Source organism: Rhinatrema bivittatum, chromosome 11, assembly GCF_901001135.1.
Source record: "Rhinatrema bivittatum chromosome 11, aRhiBiv1.1, whole genome shotgun sequence".
Lineage (NCBI taxonomy): Eukaryota > Metazoa > Chordata > Amphibia > Gymnophiona > Rhinatrematidae > Rhinatrema > Rhinatrema bivittatum.
Window position 1 is genome coordinate 20,188,380 of NC_042625.1, and position 19,281 is coordinate 20,207,660.

General features: G+C 47.0%; 1 protein-coding gene across 3 annotated transcripts in view; it reads right to left on the reverse strand.

The window, feature by feature from the left end:
• The window catches only part of KNTC1 (kinetochore associated 1), a 422,937-nt gene that overhangs the window by 235,221 nt on the left and 168,435 nt on the right, over window positions 1-19,281 (reverse strand). For all 3 annotated transcript variants that reach the window (XM_029571458.1, XM_029571459.1, XM_029571460.1), the window contains exons 30-33: window positions 7,465-7,599; window positions 6,590-6,706; window positions 5,804-5,876; window positions 5,612-5,679 (exon numbers count right to left, since the gene is read on the reverse strand). In XM_029571458.1, coding sequence (XP_029427318.1) covers window positions 5,612-5,679; window positions 5,804-5,876; window positions 6,590-6,706; window positions 7,465-7,599 — 393 coding nt within the window. The remainder of the gene's footprint in view (window positions 1-5,611; window positions 5,680-5,803; window positions 5,877-6,589; window positions 6,707-7,464; window positions 7,600-19,281) is intronic.

A 19,281-nucleotide genomic window follows, 5' to 3' on the forward strand; every position in this document is an offset into this window, starting at 1 on the left:
TGAGAAACACTCTCCTGATCCTTGTGTCAAAATGTGCCCCCAGGAAATCCAAAAACCTGGGAAGGGGTCAACTGACTTTTTGACAAATTCACAACCCAATCCAGGGACCTTAAGTGTTGCAGTACCACTCTACTTCCTGACTCAAAGGACTCTGACTTTGCTCGAATAAGCTAATCGTCGAGATATGGGTGAACCAGGATAGCCTTCCTTCCTGAGAGCTGCCACCACCGCAACCATCACCTTGGTGAAGGTTCTCAGGGCCATTACCAGACTGAAGGGTAGAGCGCAAAACTGAAAATGTGACCCCCAGAACCATGAACCGTAGAAATCTTTGATGATCTGGCCGGATTGCTATGTGCAAGTAAGCCTCGGTCAAATCAAGAGATGCCAAAAAACTCTCCTTTGAGCACCGCGGCAATTACTGACCATAGGTTCGCCATACGAAAATGAGGGACTCAGAGCTGCGTTAACTTTCTTCAGATCCAGGATCGGGTGGAAGGTTCCCTCCTTTTTTGAAACAAAAAATAAATGGATTACCTTCTCACCCTCCCCATGGGAATGGGCACAATGGCTCCCAGCATCTGTAAACGGCTGATGGTTTCCCAAACCACCCATTTGCTGGCGTAGCGCAAGGAGACACCATAAACACATCCTTTAGCAGGCAAGCAAATTATAAAGTGTAACCATGTCTTATCACACTTAGGACCCATGATCCAACGTGATCTTGACCCATTCCTCGTAGAAAAGAGTCAACCAACTCCCTACAGCCGGCACAGAGGAGTGGACAGGCCTTGATTCATTGTGCAGACTTGGATCCCAACGCTCCTTGGCCGGAACCATCCCTGTTCGGCTTTCGACCTCGAAAGAACTGGCTCCAAAATTGCTGTTTGCCCAATCCTTGTCGCTGGGCTCCTCTCATTGCCTGATTCTGCCGAAAATGCCGATTCATCCGGCAGTGAGGACACGAGGAATAAGCACCTTTTACGCCTTTTGGTTTATCCTCTGGTAGCTTATGTGACTTATTCTTGCCCAGATGCTTCACCAGCTCCTCATTCCTCTCCAAACAGCAGCTTCCCCTTGAAGATAACACTCCTAATTGGGACTTAGACCAAACGTCCGCTGACTAGTTCCGCAATGAAAGGAGCAGTCTGGCCAAGACTGCCGACATCATGGTCCTAAAGGACGTTCTGATGAACCGGATGGTATACACCCCAGGGTTCTGAAGGAACTAAAAAATGAAATCTCAGATCTATTAGTAAAAATTTGTAACCTATCATTAAAATCATCCATTGTACCTGAAGACTGGAGGGTGGCTAATATACCCCTATATTTAAAAAGGGCTCCAGGGACGTTCTGGGAAACTACAGACCAGTTAGCCTGACTTCAGTGCCAGGAAAAATAGTGAAAAGTGTTCTAAAGATCAAAATCACAGAACATATAGAAAGACATTGTTTAATGGAACAAAGTCAGCATGGCTTTACCCAAGGCAATTCTTGCCTCACAAATCTTTTTTTGAAGGGGTTAATAAACATGTAGATAAAGGTGAACCGGTAGATGTAGTGTATTTGGATTTTCAGAAGGCGTTTGACAAAGTCCCTCATGAGAAGCTTCTAAGAAAAGTAAAAAGTCATGGGATAGGTGGCGATGTCCTTTCGTGGATAACAAACTGGTTAAAAGACAGGAAACAGATTAAATGGACAATTTTCTCAGTGGAGGGGTGTGGGCAGTGGAGTGCCTCAGGGATATGTACTGGGACTCGTGCTTTTCAATATATTTATAAATGATCTGGAAAGGAATACAACGAGTGAGGTAATCAAATTTGCAGATGATACAAAATTATTCAGAGTAGTTAAATCACAAGCAGATTGTGATAAATTGAAGGACCTTGTAAGACTGGAAAATTGGGCATCCAAATGGCAGATGAAATTTAATGTGGATAAGTGCAAGATGATGCATATAGGGAAAAATAACCCATGCATAGTTACACGATATTAGGTTCCATATTAGGAGCTATCACGCAGGAAAGAGATCTAGGTGTCATAATGGATAACACATTGAAATAGTCTGTTCATTGTGCTGCGGCAGTCAAAAAAGCAAACAGAATGTTAGAAATTATTAGAAAGGGAATGGTGAATAAAATGGAAAATGTCCTAATGCCTCTGTATTTCTCCATGGTGAGACCACACCTTGAATACTGTGTACAATTCTGGTCACCGCATTTCAAAAACGATATACTTGCGATGGAGAAGGTACAGAGAAGGGCAATCACAATGATAAAGGGAATGGAACAGCTCCCCTATGAGGAAACACTAAAGAGGTTAGGACTTTTCAGCTTGGAGAAGAGACGGCTGAGGGGGGATATGATAGAGGTGTTTAAATTCATGATAGAGGTCTAGAACAGGTACATGTGAATCGGTTTATTACTTTTTCGGATAATAGAAGGATTAGGGGGCACTCCATGAAATTAGCATGTGGCACCTTTAAAACTAAATCGGAGAAAGTTCTTTTTCACTCAATGCACAATTAAACTCTGGAATTTGTTGCCAGGGGACGTGGTTAGTGCAGTTAGTGTAGCTGGGTTTAAATAAGGTTTGGATAAGTTCTTGGAGGAGAAGTCCATTACCTGTCATTAAATAAGTTGACTTAGAAAATAGCCACTGCTATTACTAGCATCAGTAGCATGGGATAGACTTAGTTTTTGGGTACTTGCCAGGTTCTTATGGCCTGGATTGGCCACTGTTGGAAACAGGATGCTGGGCTTGATGGACCCTTGGTCTGACCCAGTATGTTATGTTTTTATGTTCCATAGGCCACTACGGCTTCCATCTGCTAGGCCTGTTTTGCTTCTGATTTTGACATCGTTTGATCACACTGCAACCGCTGAACCCACCGTAAACCAGGGTGAAGAATGAAACTGCTGCACACCGCAGCCCGAATGCCCAGAGCAGACACCTCAAATATCTTCTTGAGATGAACCTCTAAACTTCCTATCCTGCATATCCTTAAGTGCAGCAGAACCAGCCAATGGAATAGTCATCTTCTGAGTGACAGCAGACTCTGAGGCATCCACCTTTGGTATCCGCAACAAAGCCAAAGCATCCTCCAGCAATGGATATAACTTATCCATAGCTCTGCCAACCTTCTGTCTGGTATCTGGAGTTTCCCACTCCCGGAGCACCAGTTTCTTTACAGAGACTTATGAAATGGGAAAGTCTTTGCCAGCCCTCTTAAGCCCTCCATGACTGGGTCTACCTCCTTGTGATCAGATTCTTCACTCGATTCCTCAATTCCAAGTTCCTTAAGGACATACGGAATCAGGGGCCACAATTCCTCTCTGTGGAAAAGACGAATCACCTTAGGATCGTCACCTTCCACTGTTGGGGCTTGGCCCCACCCCTCATCCACTGCCAGAGACACTTCTACATTTGACCCTTCTGAGGTCTCATCTGCATTTGACTCAGGACTTACCAAATTCTGGTCGACTCACCCGCCTGCGTTTCCTGTAGGTACTCGAGCCTGGAAAGGCATCACCCCCATGGCCCTCCTGGCAAGATAAGCTCTGTACAGTAGCAGCACAAAATCTGGAGAAAACCCTGCTGGGTCTTCAGGATCCTGTCCTAAATGATCCTCTTCCTCCCCAGACAGAGGTTCCTGGGACTCCCAGGCCTCTGTTGGTGTTCCATCGGCCGGGGAGAGTGGTGTAGGAAGAGCTCCCACTCCTGTTCCCCAAAAAGAAAGAATTCAAAATGGTCGATATTCCCGCGGACACCGAGAAGGGGTCATCCATCGAATTGACATCCTCTGAACTCCTCGCTGAGGCCAGATGCCGGTCCACTGCCACCATTCCCGAGCTGCCCTCTCTCCCGAAGAGGCAGCAGGAACAAAAACCACTCTGCGCAAGGCGCGCGCTTCCCCACAAGCCATACAACGATTGCCATGCAACATGGCCTCTGGCAGAACAATTGCGCAGGAGAGAAAGTGCTGCTGAGAGGACGCCTGATAGAAATGCTTGCGACCCGCTGAGCTGCCTCGGACTGTCCCACCGCACGAACTGTGCTAAAAGCAGAGAAAAAAAGAGGAAAGAACCTTTTTTTTTTTAACTTTAAAGAAAGGACAGAAAACACTTCCCTGAAGTTGGGCAGCAGGCTCCAGGTGTCCTGCTGAGGGGTGGGGGGGGGAAGGGAGCTGGTACCACCAGTATTCCCCCTCCCCTGGTGAAGAAAAGGACTGAGACAAAAAAGAGGGTTACCAACCCTACTTGTTACCTCTCAACCAAAAGGAATGGCTCCACCAAGACCTGCCAATCTTCTGGGAGGAACTTCTGCTGACTGAAATTTATTTTATTTTATTTTATTTCGAAACTTTTATATACCGGTATTAGTGGGGACATCATACCGGTTCACAAAATAACTGAAAGTTTGGAAAATACATTTCAACAGGGAGAATGAACCTGGGCGGGGGTAAACCAAAAGGTAGTAGGAGGATAGAGAAAACAACTTTCCTATAATATTATCATTATTTTTTTTTTAAAACTAATCCTAAGACTGCAGATTTTGCACCACCATCATCTGCTGGAGACAGAGAAATACTGAGGGACTGAAAGTGGCACACCAGGTTATATGCCAATCTCAGCGAAACTTTCTCTGTCTTCATCTGCCGGAAGGGAGGCAAAACCCAGGAGTCTGGACTGATCTGGGTACAGACAGGGAACAACTGATTAGAAGATCGAATAATTAAAAACTCATATACAATTATTTTTTAAATGTTCCAAACAGCAAACACCCAAAAATAAAACTGATTAAGGATAAAAAAAATTTACACTCTCGCACCTGCAAACATTTGATTTCCAGTCACTCTGAGACTGTCATGGATTAGCAGGAGTGGGGCGCATAAACTTTCTACACCTACACCCACACACACGGCAGGCTCCTATGCACACAGCCACCAAAATCCCAGGCAGATTCCCATCTCACACACACACATACCAGGCAGGCTCTCATTCATACATACACTCACCCATACCAGGCAAGCTCCCATTCACAAGCGCATGCAACCCAGGCAGGCAGGATCCACAGGGCCTCTTACTCGTCTGCTGCTGCCACCCTGTGCCTCATTCACTGGTAAGGACAGCAGGAGTTCTAAAGTTGTAACTTGTTCTGCAGCTGCTCCTCCCTGCAGGCCCCACAGCCTTCAACTCTCACAGTGCTAACATTTCCTCTATTCTAATCTTGTGCGTCGCTAATTCCCACAAAAAAAGAAGTTCTGAGTGCCTCTCTCTCTCTCTTTTTTTTTTTTTAATTCTTAGAACTTATTAGATGTCCCTTTTACTGGTATTTGTAAGGTTCCCCAATAGCCACAACTTGTGTGTGTCTGGTCCAATATCAACAGTGCATGCTGAGCTAGTCTTGGTCCCCCAGGGCCTATGGACTTGTTTCAATTTCTTTAAGAAAAGCAGGGCTAAAAATACACTAATGAAATGGGGAAAGCTTATCCAGTTGACGGAACCAGTTTTTTACTCTAGTCATATGTCAGAAACCAGAACCATAGTTCCGAGCAGTAGAGCAAGCATGACAAGAGACAAAATGTTCAGCAGAATATTTGTGTTCATTACCTGTAAACTAGAGACTGCTTCAAACATTTTTAAGTTTCTCTCATACAGTTCATACTTCAGAAGATCTTCTGTAACACAGTAAGCAAATAATAAGCTGAACTGGAAGAGATATATATATGTACATATAATAAATGTACATATAATACCCCCCCCAAAATAAACTAATTCTAAAAACGTCTAGTTCAAACTTACCATTCAAAGAGGTGAGCAGCAATCTCAAGATCTCAACAAATGTCTTTGCTATTGATATCTGGCCTCTTTTACTCTAAAAACAACAACAACAAAAAAACTAGGCTGATACAAGACAGACACTTTGATATCAGGTGGGGACAAAGTACTTGTGTAAAATAATAATTTTAAAAAATTTCTTGCATAGTTTTCATTCTGACATAAGTAGGGCTTCTATTTTAAGTGTTTGTTTTCCAGCTAATTAGGGGTTCTTTGAGGGTACAAAAACAAATCAGTGTTTACTGGTGTTTTTGCAGCACCTTTTTTTTTTTTAATCAAATACACATTTCTACAAAAAGTGTAACCAACACCAGCACCTGACCCCCACCTAACACTATCCCCACCATAGAGCCAACTTCACCACCTGTCCTCAGCTTTCTCTTTAACCCTCACCTTACCACTTTCAAACTTGTTCCATCCTCTTATTACCAGCTCCAGTGCTCACTACCGGGTATAGCTGTATAGATGTCGGGAGGAGGAAAATCCCATAGGTTAAAATATTGCGTAACAGAGTCATAATCAGCACAAAAAAGGCACAAAAACCAAGTGGAAGATCCAGGCAGGCAGAGAGAAGGGTGAGAGTGTATTAGGGAAAGTATGCTTTTTTTTAGCGTTGGGGGTATTTTATCAGTTAAAAGGCAGACCAGCTTGCTCAACGTGCCTGCGTTATATTTCTATCTGCCTGGCTAAAACCTATACAATACCAGCCCAAACGGATTTGACATTTTCTACAATGAAAATACACCATACTTCTTCAAACTCGATGTGTTCTTGCAAAGCCAGCTTTGCCCAGCAGACCACACGTTCCATAGTTCCCTCTGCTTCAGTAGGAGGCAAAGATTTCAGCAAACTCAGACATTCATCTCCCTGTAAAATACAACTGCAAATTCAGTACTTTCCTATTTCTACTTTAGTATATTTTAGAGGAATATATCCAACATCTTTTAGACTATATTTTATGAAGTATTAGCTCCAATTGCCCAGTAGACTAAATCGTAAACCTATTTCTTTTAAGCCTTTCAAGTAATTGCTGACTAAAACAAATGTAGTAAATGAACACAGTTGCCAATCCCAATATTTGTTACAGTTAAACGATTTATTTTAAAACATGTTTTACACTGTGGTTTAAAGTAGCAATTATGCTCTCACCAGCATTCGTAGTTCAGGCTATCCCAAGGATCGGTGGACTACATCTCTCAGTTTTCAAACTGAAGACTGAGTAAATGCAATAAAATTATTACAGTGTCCAAATAACAAAAGTAGTATTAAAAGAAATATATAAAAAATTTGGAGGCTAATATTAAACTATATCCAGCTATGTAAGTTAGCTGGATAAGACTTATCCGGCTAACATACATGAGATATTCAGCAGCATGGCAATGCTCTGAATATACCCAGATAAGAGATTGCAATTTATCCGGCTAAGTTAACTGGATAGTGCTGAAGAGTTACACTCGCTGCCCCCCCCCCCACTGACTATATGGCTAACTATTTAGCCAGATAAGTCCCTTAACCAGCTAAGAGGTATAGCCAGATATTCAGCGGCAGGCACTTACCTAGATAAGTCTGATTTATCTGGCTAAATAGTGTTTGAATATTACTCCTAGTTTTTAGAATGAGCATACCCTCTGTTCGTAAATCAGCTGAACAACCCTGAGAATATAAACTTCCATGGTGGGTAATATATAGGCCTTTACTACTTTCAAAGCATCTTCCAAAGATGAAGGTCCATCTTGCTTCAGGATGTATTTCACCAATCCCTACAACAGAAAAAGAAAAAGATACATACTGTAGGAAATCACATTTAGAAATGTTGTTATTAAGTGTGTCTCTACAGTCACATATAATAATGGCTATATTGGTTCAATTGTGAACATATTAAATGCATAATCATAACCAGATTTCTAAATATATTACCTTCATACACAATCTGACTTCCATTCACACCAAGCACATCTACAGAGATGAAAGTTACATTCCAGTTGATATATGGGAAGCCTAACATGAAGACTTCAGCTTCAGACTTTGGTTCACTCAGCTTCCCAGAACCCTTTGCTGTCTCTGGCCTAACAAACTCTGGCTATAAGGACCTCAGAGTGAACCTAGATTCAAGGCTCTGGGAGACATCTGGAGCTGCTCAAAACCTATGATAGAAGGTCATGAGGTTACAAAGGGCAAATGACTGAGGTCATATTCTCACAGACTACAGTCTCCTCTTGAGGGGCCCAACTGAAATCAGAGTCTCCTAATTTCTCCTGGGGATGGAGAAGACTGAAAGACTGACAGGACAAAGAACTAGCAGAAGATTGACAATACTCTTCAGACACGTGGGTCTCATCTAGGCTTTAATTGGATCTCAAGATGGGAGACTGGATAAGGCAACTTAGATTTAGTTTGTCTTATTTGGACACAAGACACGTGGTACGTGATGCTCCTATTCAAGGAGTCCTATTAGGGATTATTGTATGTTTTACCTATAAAAAGCCAGCACTCATGGACAGACGAGGAGACACACAGGAATAGCTCTGAAAAGATGGAGCTGTTACTCTGTGCCTTCCAGAGGTCCCCTAATTGCTTTTTATATGCAATAATAAACTTAAATTTGTTTCTATTAAATTTGGTGTAGTACCTCTGTTTCATGGGGCAACGCCTTTAAGTGGATTTAAGGCTTAACACAGTGCTCATGTCAATGCCAGTTCACAAAATAGTTATTTTTAGGTTATCCTCACTATCAGCTGGTAAGACTTCGTAAAATATCTCCCATATGCAATACCTATGTTCAAACTTGATAGCAAATCTTTCCAATTGCAGCCATCTTGGTATATGTTGGAAAGACAAAGAAATATTAAGTGGGCCCCTCATAGTATCTGATCAGCAATAAAGTTATTTGCACAAACTTGCTGAATCGCTTGGATAGAGAAAGTAGGAGTTTCATGGATCCCAACATCAGTGCATCACCTAAGAATCCTAATTAGAGGAAAATAACATATCAATAGACTGCAAGAAAAACTATTTTAATGCTAAAGAAAAAAATGCATTGGCATCCAGTGTTTACACAAAGATATTTTAGGCTCTTAATTCTCCCCTCTGCTGTGTCCAAAGAGAACAGCTTTTAGAAAACAAGATGTGTCATGTTGGGTCAGCCCAAAGATTCATCTAGGCAGTGGCTAATCCAGGTCATTAGAAGTACCCAGCAGATCCCAAAAAGTAGATCCATTCCTTGCTGCTGACTCCAAGGAATAAATGTGGCTCTCTCAAGTCTACCTGACTAATAATTAAGAACATAAGACTTGCCATACTGGTCCATCAAGCCCCGTATCCTGTTTCTAACAGTGGCCAAGCCAAGTGACAAATGCCTAGCAGCATCCCAAGGGGGTAGATAGATTTCAAGCTACTTATCCCAAGAATAAGCAATGGATTTCTGTAACTGAACCTTAATAACGGTTAATGGACTTTTTCCTCCAGAAAAGGAAAATTGGTTCTTACCTGCTAATTTTTGTTCCTGAAGTACCACAGATCAGTCCAGACTCCTGGGTTTTGCCTCCCTTCCAGTAGATGCAGTGAGAGAAAGTGTCGCTGACACTGTCACATAACCTGGTGTGCCACCTGCATTCCGTCAGTATTGACCTGTACCCAAGCCAAGATGGAAATGTCTCTAAAAACACAATGTAACTATATATAATCCAGAATATACAACCATCACCTGAGCTACAATGCCAACGGAAAACATTTTCATCTTATATGCAAGCAAACACAGATCGAGCAGAGTCTCCAAACCCCGGAGGGACTCTGGACTGATCTGTGGTACTACTGGAATGAAAATTAGCAGGTAAGAACCAATTTTCCTTTCCCTGTATGTATCTAGATCAATCCAGACTCTTGGGATGTATCAAAGCTTCCCTAAACCAGGTGGGACTGCAAGAGTCCTGCTCGAAGCATGCTTTCACCAAAGCTCCTGGACTCCAGTGCCTGGATGTCCAGATGGTAGTCTGGAGAAAGTATGCAATGACTTCCAAGTCGCCACCCTACAATTCTCTTGTGGCGACACTAATTGGCATTCAGCGCAGGATGTAGATTGCGATCAAGTTGATTGAGCTCTCAGACCCCGAGGCACTGACTGACTCTGACAAATATATGCCAAAGCTAAGGCCTCCTTCAACCATCTCGCTATTCTGGCTTTAGAGGCCTTATGCCTCTGCTTCGCCCCACTGGAGAGAATGAAAAGATGATTGGAAACTCTAAAGCCATTAGTAACTTTCAACAGCGCAACCATGCCCGCTTCACGACCAGACAGCTCCACTCATTAACCAAAGGAACCATAGTTTCCAGCTTTGCAAAGGCTGGTAACTCCATGGACTGATTCCAGTGAAAGAACAAACAACCTTCAGAAGAAAAGAAGGCACTGTATGCAAAGAGACACCAGAGTATGAAATCTTTAGGAAAGGATCTCTACATGAGGGCTTGTAGCTCCAAAATACTTCTAGCCGAACAAATTGCTACCAGAAAAACAAACTTTAAAGTAAGATATTTCAAAGTCGCCCTGTGCAGCGGCTCAAACAGTGCCCTACACATCGCTTTAAGAATCAAGTTTAAGCTCCACGAGGGACACACACCCTGCACCGGGGGACACAAATGCTTCGCACCTCACAGAAAAAAAATGCACCGCAGCCAAAGGCATACTGTGCATCTTGCCTCTAAGACACCCCAAGGCTGCCACCTAGACCCTTAAGGAGTTGAAAGCCAAATCTTTTACCAAACCTTGATGCAAAAAAGACCAAATGTGGGCCACCGTAGCTCGAGTCGGATGCGCACTGTGCTCCTTGCACCAAGCCTCGAAAACCTTCCACACCCACCATATGCCAAGGGGGTGGACTTCTTTCTTGCTTGCAACAAAGTGGTAATAACATCCTCTGGATAACCCTTTTCTCTCAGGCGTCTCTTCTCAAAAGCCAAGCCGTGAGAGAGAAGTGATCTGCCTGATCCAAAAATATGGGACCTTGGCACAGCAAATTGTGAAAATGAGCAAGATGCAGTGGCCCATCTGCTGAGAGATTGATTAAATCTGCGAACCATGGCAGATGAGGCCATTCCGGCACCACCAGAATTACTTATCTCGGATAAACATAAACACATACAGCCAGGGGAAGACTAAAGCATCAACGCCTTCTGCCCCGTGCACTCTTTTTCAATTGAAGAACCACAGAGCCTTGGCATTCATCTGAGATGCCATCAAATCCATGCAAGGGACTTCCCACTCATGACGAATCAGGAACATGGCCTCCTCCGACAACTCCCACTCTCTGGGATCTACCTGCCGGCAACTGAGGAAATCCGCCTGCACGTTGTCCAGTCCCAACTATGTGGGAAGCTGCCAGCACCTCCAGATGCCACTCCACCTAGTGCACTAAATGCTGAGCCTCTTGCGCCACTGTCTGATTCTTAGTACCACCCTGCCAGTTGATGTAAGCTACCATCGTCGCATTGTCTGACAAAACTCTCACTGGCCTGGCCTGTATAAGGAAGAAGAGCTTGCAACGCTAGACACGCCACTCTCGTCTCTAGACCAGTGGTTTCTCAACCTTTTTTCGGCTGGGACACACCTGACAGATGGTTCTCACATGCGTGAAACACTGAACATGTGACCATCACAGGGAAAAATGTAAATATACATTATCCATCCTCAGGAACCCCCTTGACCCCCAACAATGGGTACAGAGCAGAACTAGAGCATTACCTGTACAACTCACCATACAAAAAAAAGATATTCTGGTTCTGATGACATCTCAGTAAAAGCAAAACAAACCCTCTTTACTGGCAGGCACAATACCCATCCTTATGAAAAGACAGTAATTTACCACTAATGCATGTCCTATTGAGAAAACACAACAAATAAGATTGATACAAATGCCTACATGCTAGTAAAATACCTCACTTCGGTCACACACCCAGAACTGACCTTCACCAAGTACAGAAAGACCACAAATTATAAATATGGAGACAGAAACTGGAATTGGAAAACTGAAACAGCCACTCTGCATGCAGTGCGAACCTGGAGAAATGGAAAGAGAAATATAGCACCTAACATAATAATGCACACAAACTAACCCGCACAAAGTTAAACCTGTATTATGGAACACACTCAAACAGTAACAACCCTATCTATGAAAAGGCAACACTACAAATATTTAACCAGGCCCTAAACACTAATACACCTCCTATTAGGAAAACAGAGCAAGCCAAGCTGCTATAGATCCCCACTCAGAAATAATTGTAAAACTATACTAATAAATGTTACAAAACAGCTGATGAACAGGTTAACATCCAACAATTAAAAACTCATAAAAATTATTAAAAATTGTCATTCACCAGAAGCAGTAGTGGCTGCTGAAGCTCTGTCCTCACAGTCCTCTTCCTTAGGGCCCACAACTAGTCACTCACACACAGTCTTTGTCACACACAGACTGATAACCTCCCTAACTAGTCTCTCTTCCTCACACACACACACACACCAGTCACCTCCCCGACCAGTCTCTGTCTCTCACATACATACCAGTCACCTAAGAACATGCCATACTGGGTAAGACCAAGGGTCCATCAAGCCCAGCATCCTGTTTCCAACAGTGGCCAATCCAGGCCATAAGAACCTGGCAAGTACCCAAAAACTAAGACTATTCCATGTTACTGTTGCTAGTAATAGCAGTGGCTATTTTCTAAGTCAACTTAATTAATAGCAGGTAATGGACTTCTCCTCCAAGAACTTATCCAATCCTTTTTTAAACACAGCTAAACTAACTGCACTACACTAACTTCACTAACCACACCTCCCTGACCTCTCTCTCACACAGACACTAGTCACCTCGCTGACCAGTCTCTGTCTCAATCACACACATGCTCTCTCACTTACATACAAGCACTCAATCACACACAAATGCTCTCGCTCCATTCTACCACAACCCACAAAGCTGCCACTCACGCACCCAGGCACCCATTCTACCATACGCACACAAAGCTGCCACTCAAGCACCCAGGCACCCATTCTACCATACGCACACAAAGCTGCCACTCAAGCACCCACTGTACCACACTCACACACCCATTCTACCACAGGCACACAAAGCTGCCACTCATACACACACAAGCTCACATGGAGCCTCTTCTCATTGTTGGCCCAATAAGCCTGGCCTCTGCTTATCAGCCGCCGCTGGCCTGGGCTCCGGCAGCGCGCACTGTCTCTCCAGCTGCTGGCAGCCTGGCCTCCGGCAGTGGCGCACATGGTCTCTCCACTCTTCGGCCCCGCCGGCCTGGCCTCCGGTGGCGTGCAGGGTTTCTCCACTCTTCAGCCACTGCTGGCCTGGCCTCCGGTGGCGGCAAACAGGGTCTCTCCGCTCTTCTGCCCCGCCGGCCTGGTCTCTGGCGGCAGCGTGCAGCATCTCTCCGCTCTTCAGCCCTGCCCCCGGGGAGAAAGGAAAGCACAAGTGGGGCAGTGGGACACCGGAAGCTGCGACACACCTGCTAGTGCTTGGTGACACACCAGTTGAGAATCACTGTTCTAGGCGGTTGATGGACCACAATGCCTCTTCTAAAGACCAGTGTCTCTGTGTCACTTGAATGACACATAGCCTCCTAACTGGTGTCTACTATCCAATTTGGGACTTCCAAGGCCACCCTGCAGCTTAAATTGTCCCGACACAGCCACCAATCTAGATTCAACCTGGCGCTTTCTGTAAGAGGCAGTGGTAGATGAAATTGTTCCGATACCAGGTTTCACCTGGAGAGCAAGGTCGACTGAAGTGGCCACATATGAGCAAACGCCCAAGGGACCAGTTCCAACATGGAAGCCATATACGCAGAAACCTGCAGATTATCTGCAAATCTGTCCCTGGATCAGCTCCTCGGTAAGAAACACTCACCTGAGCCTGAAGACCTAGCAGATGTGTCAAACGCTTCGTATGCTGTTCTTAATAAGTGGCGTAGGCCTTCCTGTAGGTCCTGAAAAGGTTGTGGAAGCGGGGCATCCCCGTGCGAAGTGGCCAGTAAGGGATGAAGTTGTTGAGTACAGTTGAATAAGTACTGAATGATGTAGAACTGGTGTTGGTGAATGCGAGAACCCAGCATTGAGCTTTGATAAATCTTCCGAGCAGTCATCCAGAAGTTTGTCGTCTTTCCCCGGTGGCGTATTTGAATATAGCCTGTTCTTTTTAGCCCTTTTCATCGCTGATTCTACTACCACTGAATTGTGAGGAATCTGGACACTGGAATAGTAAGAAGTTTTTTTGCATTCTATACTTTAGCTCTTGTTTTCTAGAGGTGGGAGAAACAAGATGCGGAGCATCCCAAGTCTTGTCCATAAGGGCTTCCAAAACCTGGTGAGAAGGAAGAGCAGTTGGTTCAGCCGGAAAATCCAATATTTGAAGGATTCCCATTACTTCAGATCTACGGTCTGGTACTCTCCTGGTTTCTATATTTAGAGATAATCCCAATTTTTCAAGGAATTTAGCATACATCAGATCTTCCGGTGGCGAAGTAAGTTGGGGGTGTTCTTGTGGAGGGTCCGACGGAATGCCCATAGAACTGCCTGGAGACGACAGTGAGGAGAGATTCCGAGAAATGGCATGAGTGGAAGATGCAGGAGAATTTGAATCTCGTGGGGATGTTATTCCTTGAGGCGAAGGAGAAACATGTGGTGATTTGGTTCTTGTGGATCTGGAAGTGTTGGAGTGGGATTTGTAGGCAATCCCTGGAAAAAATTTTGTAAGAGAGTAGAGATTTGAGACATTGTTTCCTGGGCCGATGGACGCTGAGGTGAAGTAGGTCCTGCGGCAGTTGTTTGTGACCGCTTGATGGGGGTCTTGGGAAGAACAGAAAGTGGAGATTTTGGTCTCTTTCGAGAGTGGTGAGGAAGGGGGTCAATTTCTGGTGAGGAGTCTCAATTACCCATTGGTTCGTCTATGATGATATCAGAGAATACTGACAACGGGGAGTGGTGGCTCCTCTGCGGAGATATGGGATGCTGAGCAGTAGATCTGGAAGAAGAGAGTGCTCCAGATGGACACACTATGGGGTGGATTTTCAAAGGGTTAGGCGCATAACCCCGAAAACCCGCTCCTGCACGCGCAGAGCATATTTTGCTTAGGCCTGGCGACACGCGCAAGCCCCGGGACATGCGTATGTCCCGGGGCTTGAAAAAATGGATGGAGAGTGGGCGGGACCGAGGGCTCCGGCACAGGGGTTGTGCAGACGCGTGCAACCTATGCCTGCCTGGAGGCAGGTGCAACTGTCAACAAAGGTCAGGAGGGGGGGGGCGGGTTAGGTAGGGGAAGGTGGGGGAAGTTGGGGGGGGGGGGGGGTGGAGGGAACAGGGAAAGCCATCGGAGCTCCCCTAGGGCTCGGCGCGCGCAAGGTGCACAAGTATGCACCCCGTTGCATGCGTCGACCCAGGATTTTATAACATGCGTGCGGCTAAGCACGCATGTTATAAAATCGGGCATAGGTTTAAAAATCTGGCCCTATGCGTCTCGTCTTTGAAGAAGACTTACGTGGTGCATCATCCGGTTTTGTTTTTGAAAACTGCTTCTCTGGATGAGATTGAGAAGGCTGTTTGGGTTTATGAGTCAAGTGCATCATTTTCTTCTTTGGTGCGTCGGAGTGCATCGTAGGGATTGACGCTTTTAAAGGTTTTAAAGGTATCGACGCATGCATCGATTGCGTCGTCTGAGGCAGAACGGAAAGGAGCAATGCTAGGTCTGACAACACATGCGTTGTATGGTTCATACTCGGTGTGGTGTTCGACGCATGAGGCGTGGACCCTGATGCAGTCTTCGGCGCATAGCCCTCCGAAGCCGAATGCAAGCGTCATGGGGCCTCGGACTGGGGCTTCTGCTTACCCAGAGAGGACTTAGTGGACCTTTTGTCAGCCGGAGAGGGGGCATAAGTTGAGGAGTGCGTCAACCTCTCCATTTTTTCCGTCCGTTGGCATCTAGCCCGCAGGGACATCCTGCTGCAGTCTCTACATGCGGCCTGGTCATGGTCGGGACAGAGACATAAACAACAATAATTATGTCCATCCGTCACCGACATGATCTTACTGCAGGAACAGTACTTGAATCCTGGACTTTTCGGCATGTTCTTGTCTGTCTTTTTCTTTTTTGTCTTCAGTTTTCTGAAGAGTTGGAGAGTTGAAAATAACAGTCCGTGAAGTACCGCGGAAAACTAAAACTGAGGAGATGGCTCGAGGAGTGTGGGAATGCCGGGGGCATGCGTACTTCAAAGCTCTTTGAGCTAGGAGAGTAAGCTCCGCCTCATGATATCATGGATGACGTCACCCACGCTGCATGGCTAAATGCCCTGCTTATCGACGGAAAAATGTAACATGCGATTGTAGCAATTTTCAAAAGCCATTTATGCACATAAAGTGCACTTATGCATGTAAAACCTATTGACAATTCAATGACATATTGTAGCAATTTTTAGGGTGCCCATCCATACATATAAAGTGCATTTACATGTGAAAACCCAATTTTAAGCATGTAAATCCTACTGGAAATTACTCCAAAAGATTCAATCCACAGGAAATGGCGTGAACTTTAGACAAGCATAGGGCCTCATTTTCCATTATCGCAGTGGTAACGCATTGTTACCGCGTGCGATAGAAATCGGGGGCGTGGCCCATGCAAATAGGTGTTTTTTCGTGGTTCGCGAATGTTTCGCCGCATGCGCTACTATCGCGTGCGGCGAAACGGGTTCGCGTGCGGCGAAACAAATATCGCAGTACGCGATGAAAAGTTCAAAATAATATCGCGTACCGCGCCATTGCCGCGGTACGCAATATAAAATGAAACCAAATACCGCGTCACGCGATAATGTGTCTGGTATAAAACCTGACTTCCTGCCCCTCCTCCTTTGAGGGTTTGGAAGGAGTGTTGGATAGAGAAGGTAGGTGTTGGTGGTATAGAGAAGTGGTTTAGAGAATTGAATACTGAGTGCGCTGTCCTGTGTTTCTGTTATAATTTGTTACCCTTTACCTTGTGTCTTTTGTAATCTGTGTTTGAGTGCAAGTTTGTTAGTCAACTGTTTGTCCATCTGTGTGGAGGAGGGGGAGGAGGAGGAGGAGGAGTGTGTTGGTGGTGGTGGTGGTGAGGAGGAGGAGAGAGGAGTGTGTTGGTGGTGGTGAGGAGGAGGAGAGAGGAGTGTGTTGGTGGTGGTGGTGGTGAGGAGGAGGAGAGAGGAGTGTGGTGGTGGTGGTGGTGAGGAGGAGGAGGAGAGGAGTGTGGTGGTGTTGGTGAGGAGGAGAGAGGAGGATGGAGCGTGAGAGGAGTGGCAGGAGAGGAGAGAAGAGGGGTGTTGAGAGTAGGGGGAGGGGGAGGGGGATGGGGAGGGGGAGGGAGGAGGAGGGACGTAGGGGACTGAGGAGTAGGAGCAGGGACAGGGACAGGGGTAGTGGGAGAGATAGGCAGGAGGGAAGAGATAGGAGGGAGGGGGAGGGGGATGGGGTGAGGCAGGATAGGATGGCGGGAAGAGGTAGGGCTAGACAGGCAGGGCAGAGGGAAAGGGAGTGGGAAGTGCAGGGTCAGGTGGGGGGGGAGGAAGGGAGTGGGGAACCTGGGGGGGTGGAGAGAGAGGACAGGGAGGAAAACCCTCCGGAAGTGGCACCCCAACCAGGCAGCCAGGCCAGGGTCAGGCAGCGTGCCCTCAGGTTCAGCCAGGAGGACAATGACATGCTCATCCAGGGGGTCCTGCGCCACTATGCGCGGCTGTTTGGGAACCTGTCGGTGAGGACCAGCAAGGCAGCAAAGGCCGAGATCTGGTCCAGCATAGCTGGGCACATACAGCGGCAGAGCAACATCCCTCGCACCGGGGAGCAGGTGGCCCACCGCTACCGCGACATTAAGGCCCAGCTGAAGACCCGCATCGCTGACAGGAACCAGTACCTGAAGAACACAGGAGGACGGTCCCCACGCCCCATCCGGTTCACCCCAATGGAGCAGCAACTGATGGAGCGGCTGGGACCAGATGTCTTCGAGGGATTGCATCCCCACCTGGATACATCCCACCTCGAAGATGGTAAGCTGCCCTCTGGGCCCCCCCCGTGAACGGTCGTGACACAATGTTTAGGCCAGGTTTCAGTTTCTGTTACCCATGTGCTCTGCAGAACTGTAGTGGCCCCCCCCTCCCCCAGTCAGCAAGGGGCAGGCAGCAGGGTGCAAGGCATGCTGGCAACAGGTCACTGTCTCCATGAGGGCCAGGCCCTAACTGACACAGTGAGCTGGGCCCAGAAGCCTGGCCTGTGCACAGGCCAGGCTTCTGGGCCCAGCCCCCCTCCCCCAGTCAGCAAGGGGCAGGCAGCAGGGTGCAAGGCATGCTGGCAACAGGTCACTGTCTCCATGAGGGCCAGGCCCTAACTGACACAGTGAGCTGGGCCCAGAAGCCTGGCCTGTGCACAGGCCAGGCTTCTGGGCCCAGCCCCCCTCCCCCAGTCAGCAAGGGGCAGGCAGCAGGGTGCAAGGCATGCTGGCAACAGGTCACTGTCTCCATGAGGGCCAGGCCCTAACTGACACAGTGAGCTGGGCCCAGAAGCCTGGCCTGTGCACAGGCCAGGCTTCTGGGCCCAGCCCCCCTCCCCCAGTCAGCAAGGGGCAGGCAGCAGGGTGCAAGGCATGCTGGCAACAGCTCACTGTCTCCATGAGGGCCAGGCCTCAGGCCTCAGCCCCACCACCCATGCCATGAGGAATGTCCCAAAGGACTCAACTGTACTGTCTATGCAGACTGACATGTTGGTTTTACATTAGCTGCCCCTGTGTGACATCACAGTAATATGGCAGAACAGCTGTGTTACTGATGCAGTATATCCCCTTTCTCCCCAATCTTCCTACAGAGCCATCTGGTCCCAGGCAGCAGCCCTCTGATGACAGCTGGGAGGGCCCAGGCACAAGCAGGGATCCACCAGGGCTCAGGCGGCCGCCCATGCTGACGAGGCCATTCTACATGGACGCGGAGACACAGTGGTCAGAGGAGGAGGAGCAGGAGGAGGAGGTGGTGCAGGCTACAATGCCACCCCCAGGCAGCCCCTATACCCTGACTGAGGCCTTTGAGGAGTTCGAGTGGGGCCACCCCCACACTCCTCTGCAGGCAGCCATCCCGGGGAGCTCAGTGGGTACCCCACCCATCCCGGACACACCAGTGATGTCCCCAGTCAGCCCTGCACTGGAAGCTGGGCCAGCAATGGTCATGGGACATCCCCCTGGCCCGGAGGAACCGCCAGCAGCGCCACCTCTGCAACCCCAGGTGCAACCAGTGGCTGACGCAACGGTGCAACAGGTGGCGCTGGAGTTACGTGCCCTGAGGCGAGCATGGAGGCAGCAGAGGCAAGACCTCCACCTAATGACGGCAGCGCTCACAAATGTAGGGAGCGGCCTCTCTGGAGCAATAGGCACGCTTAGCACCAT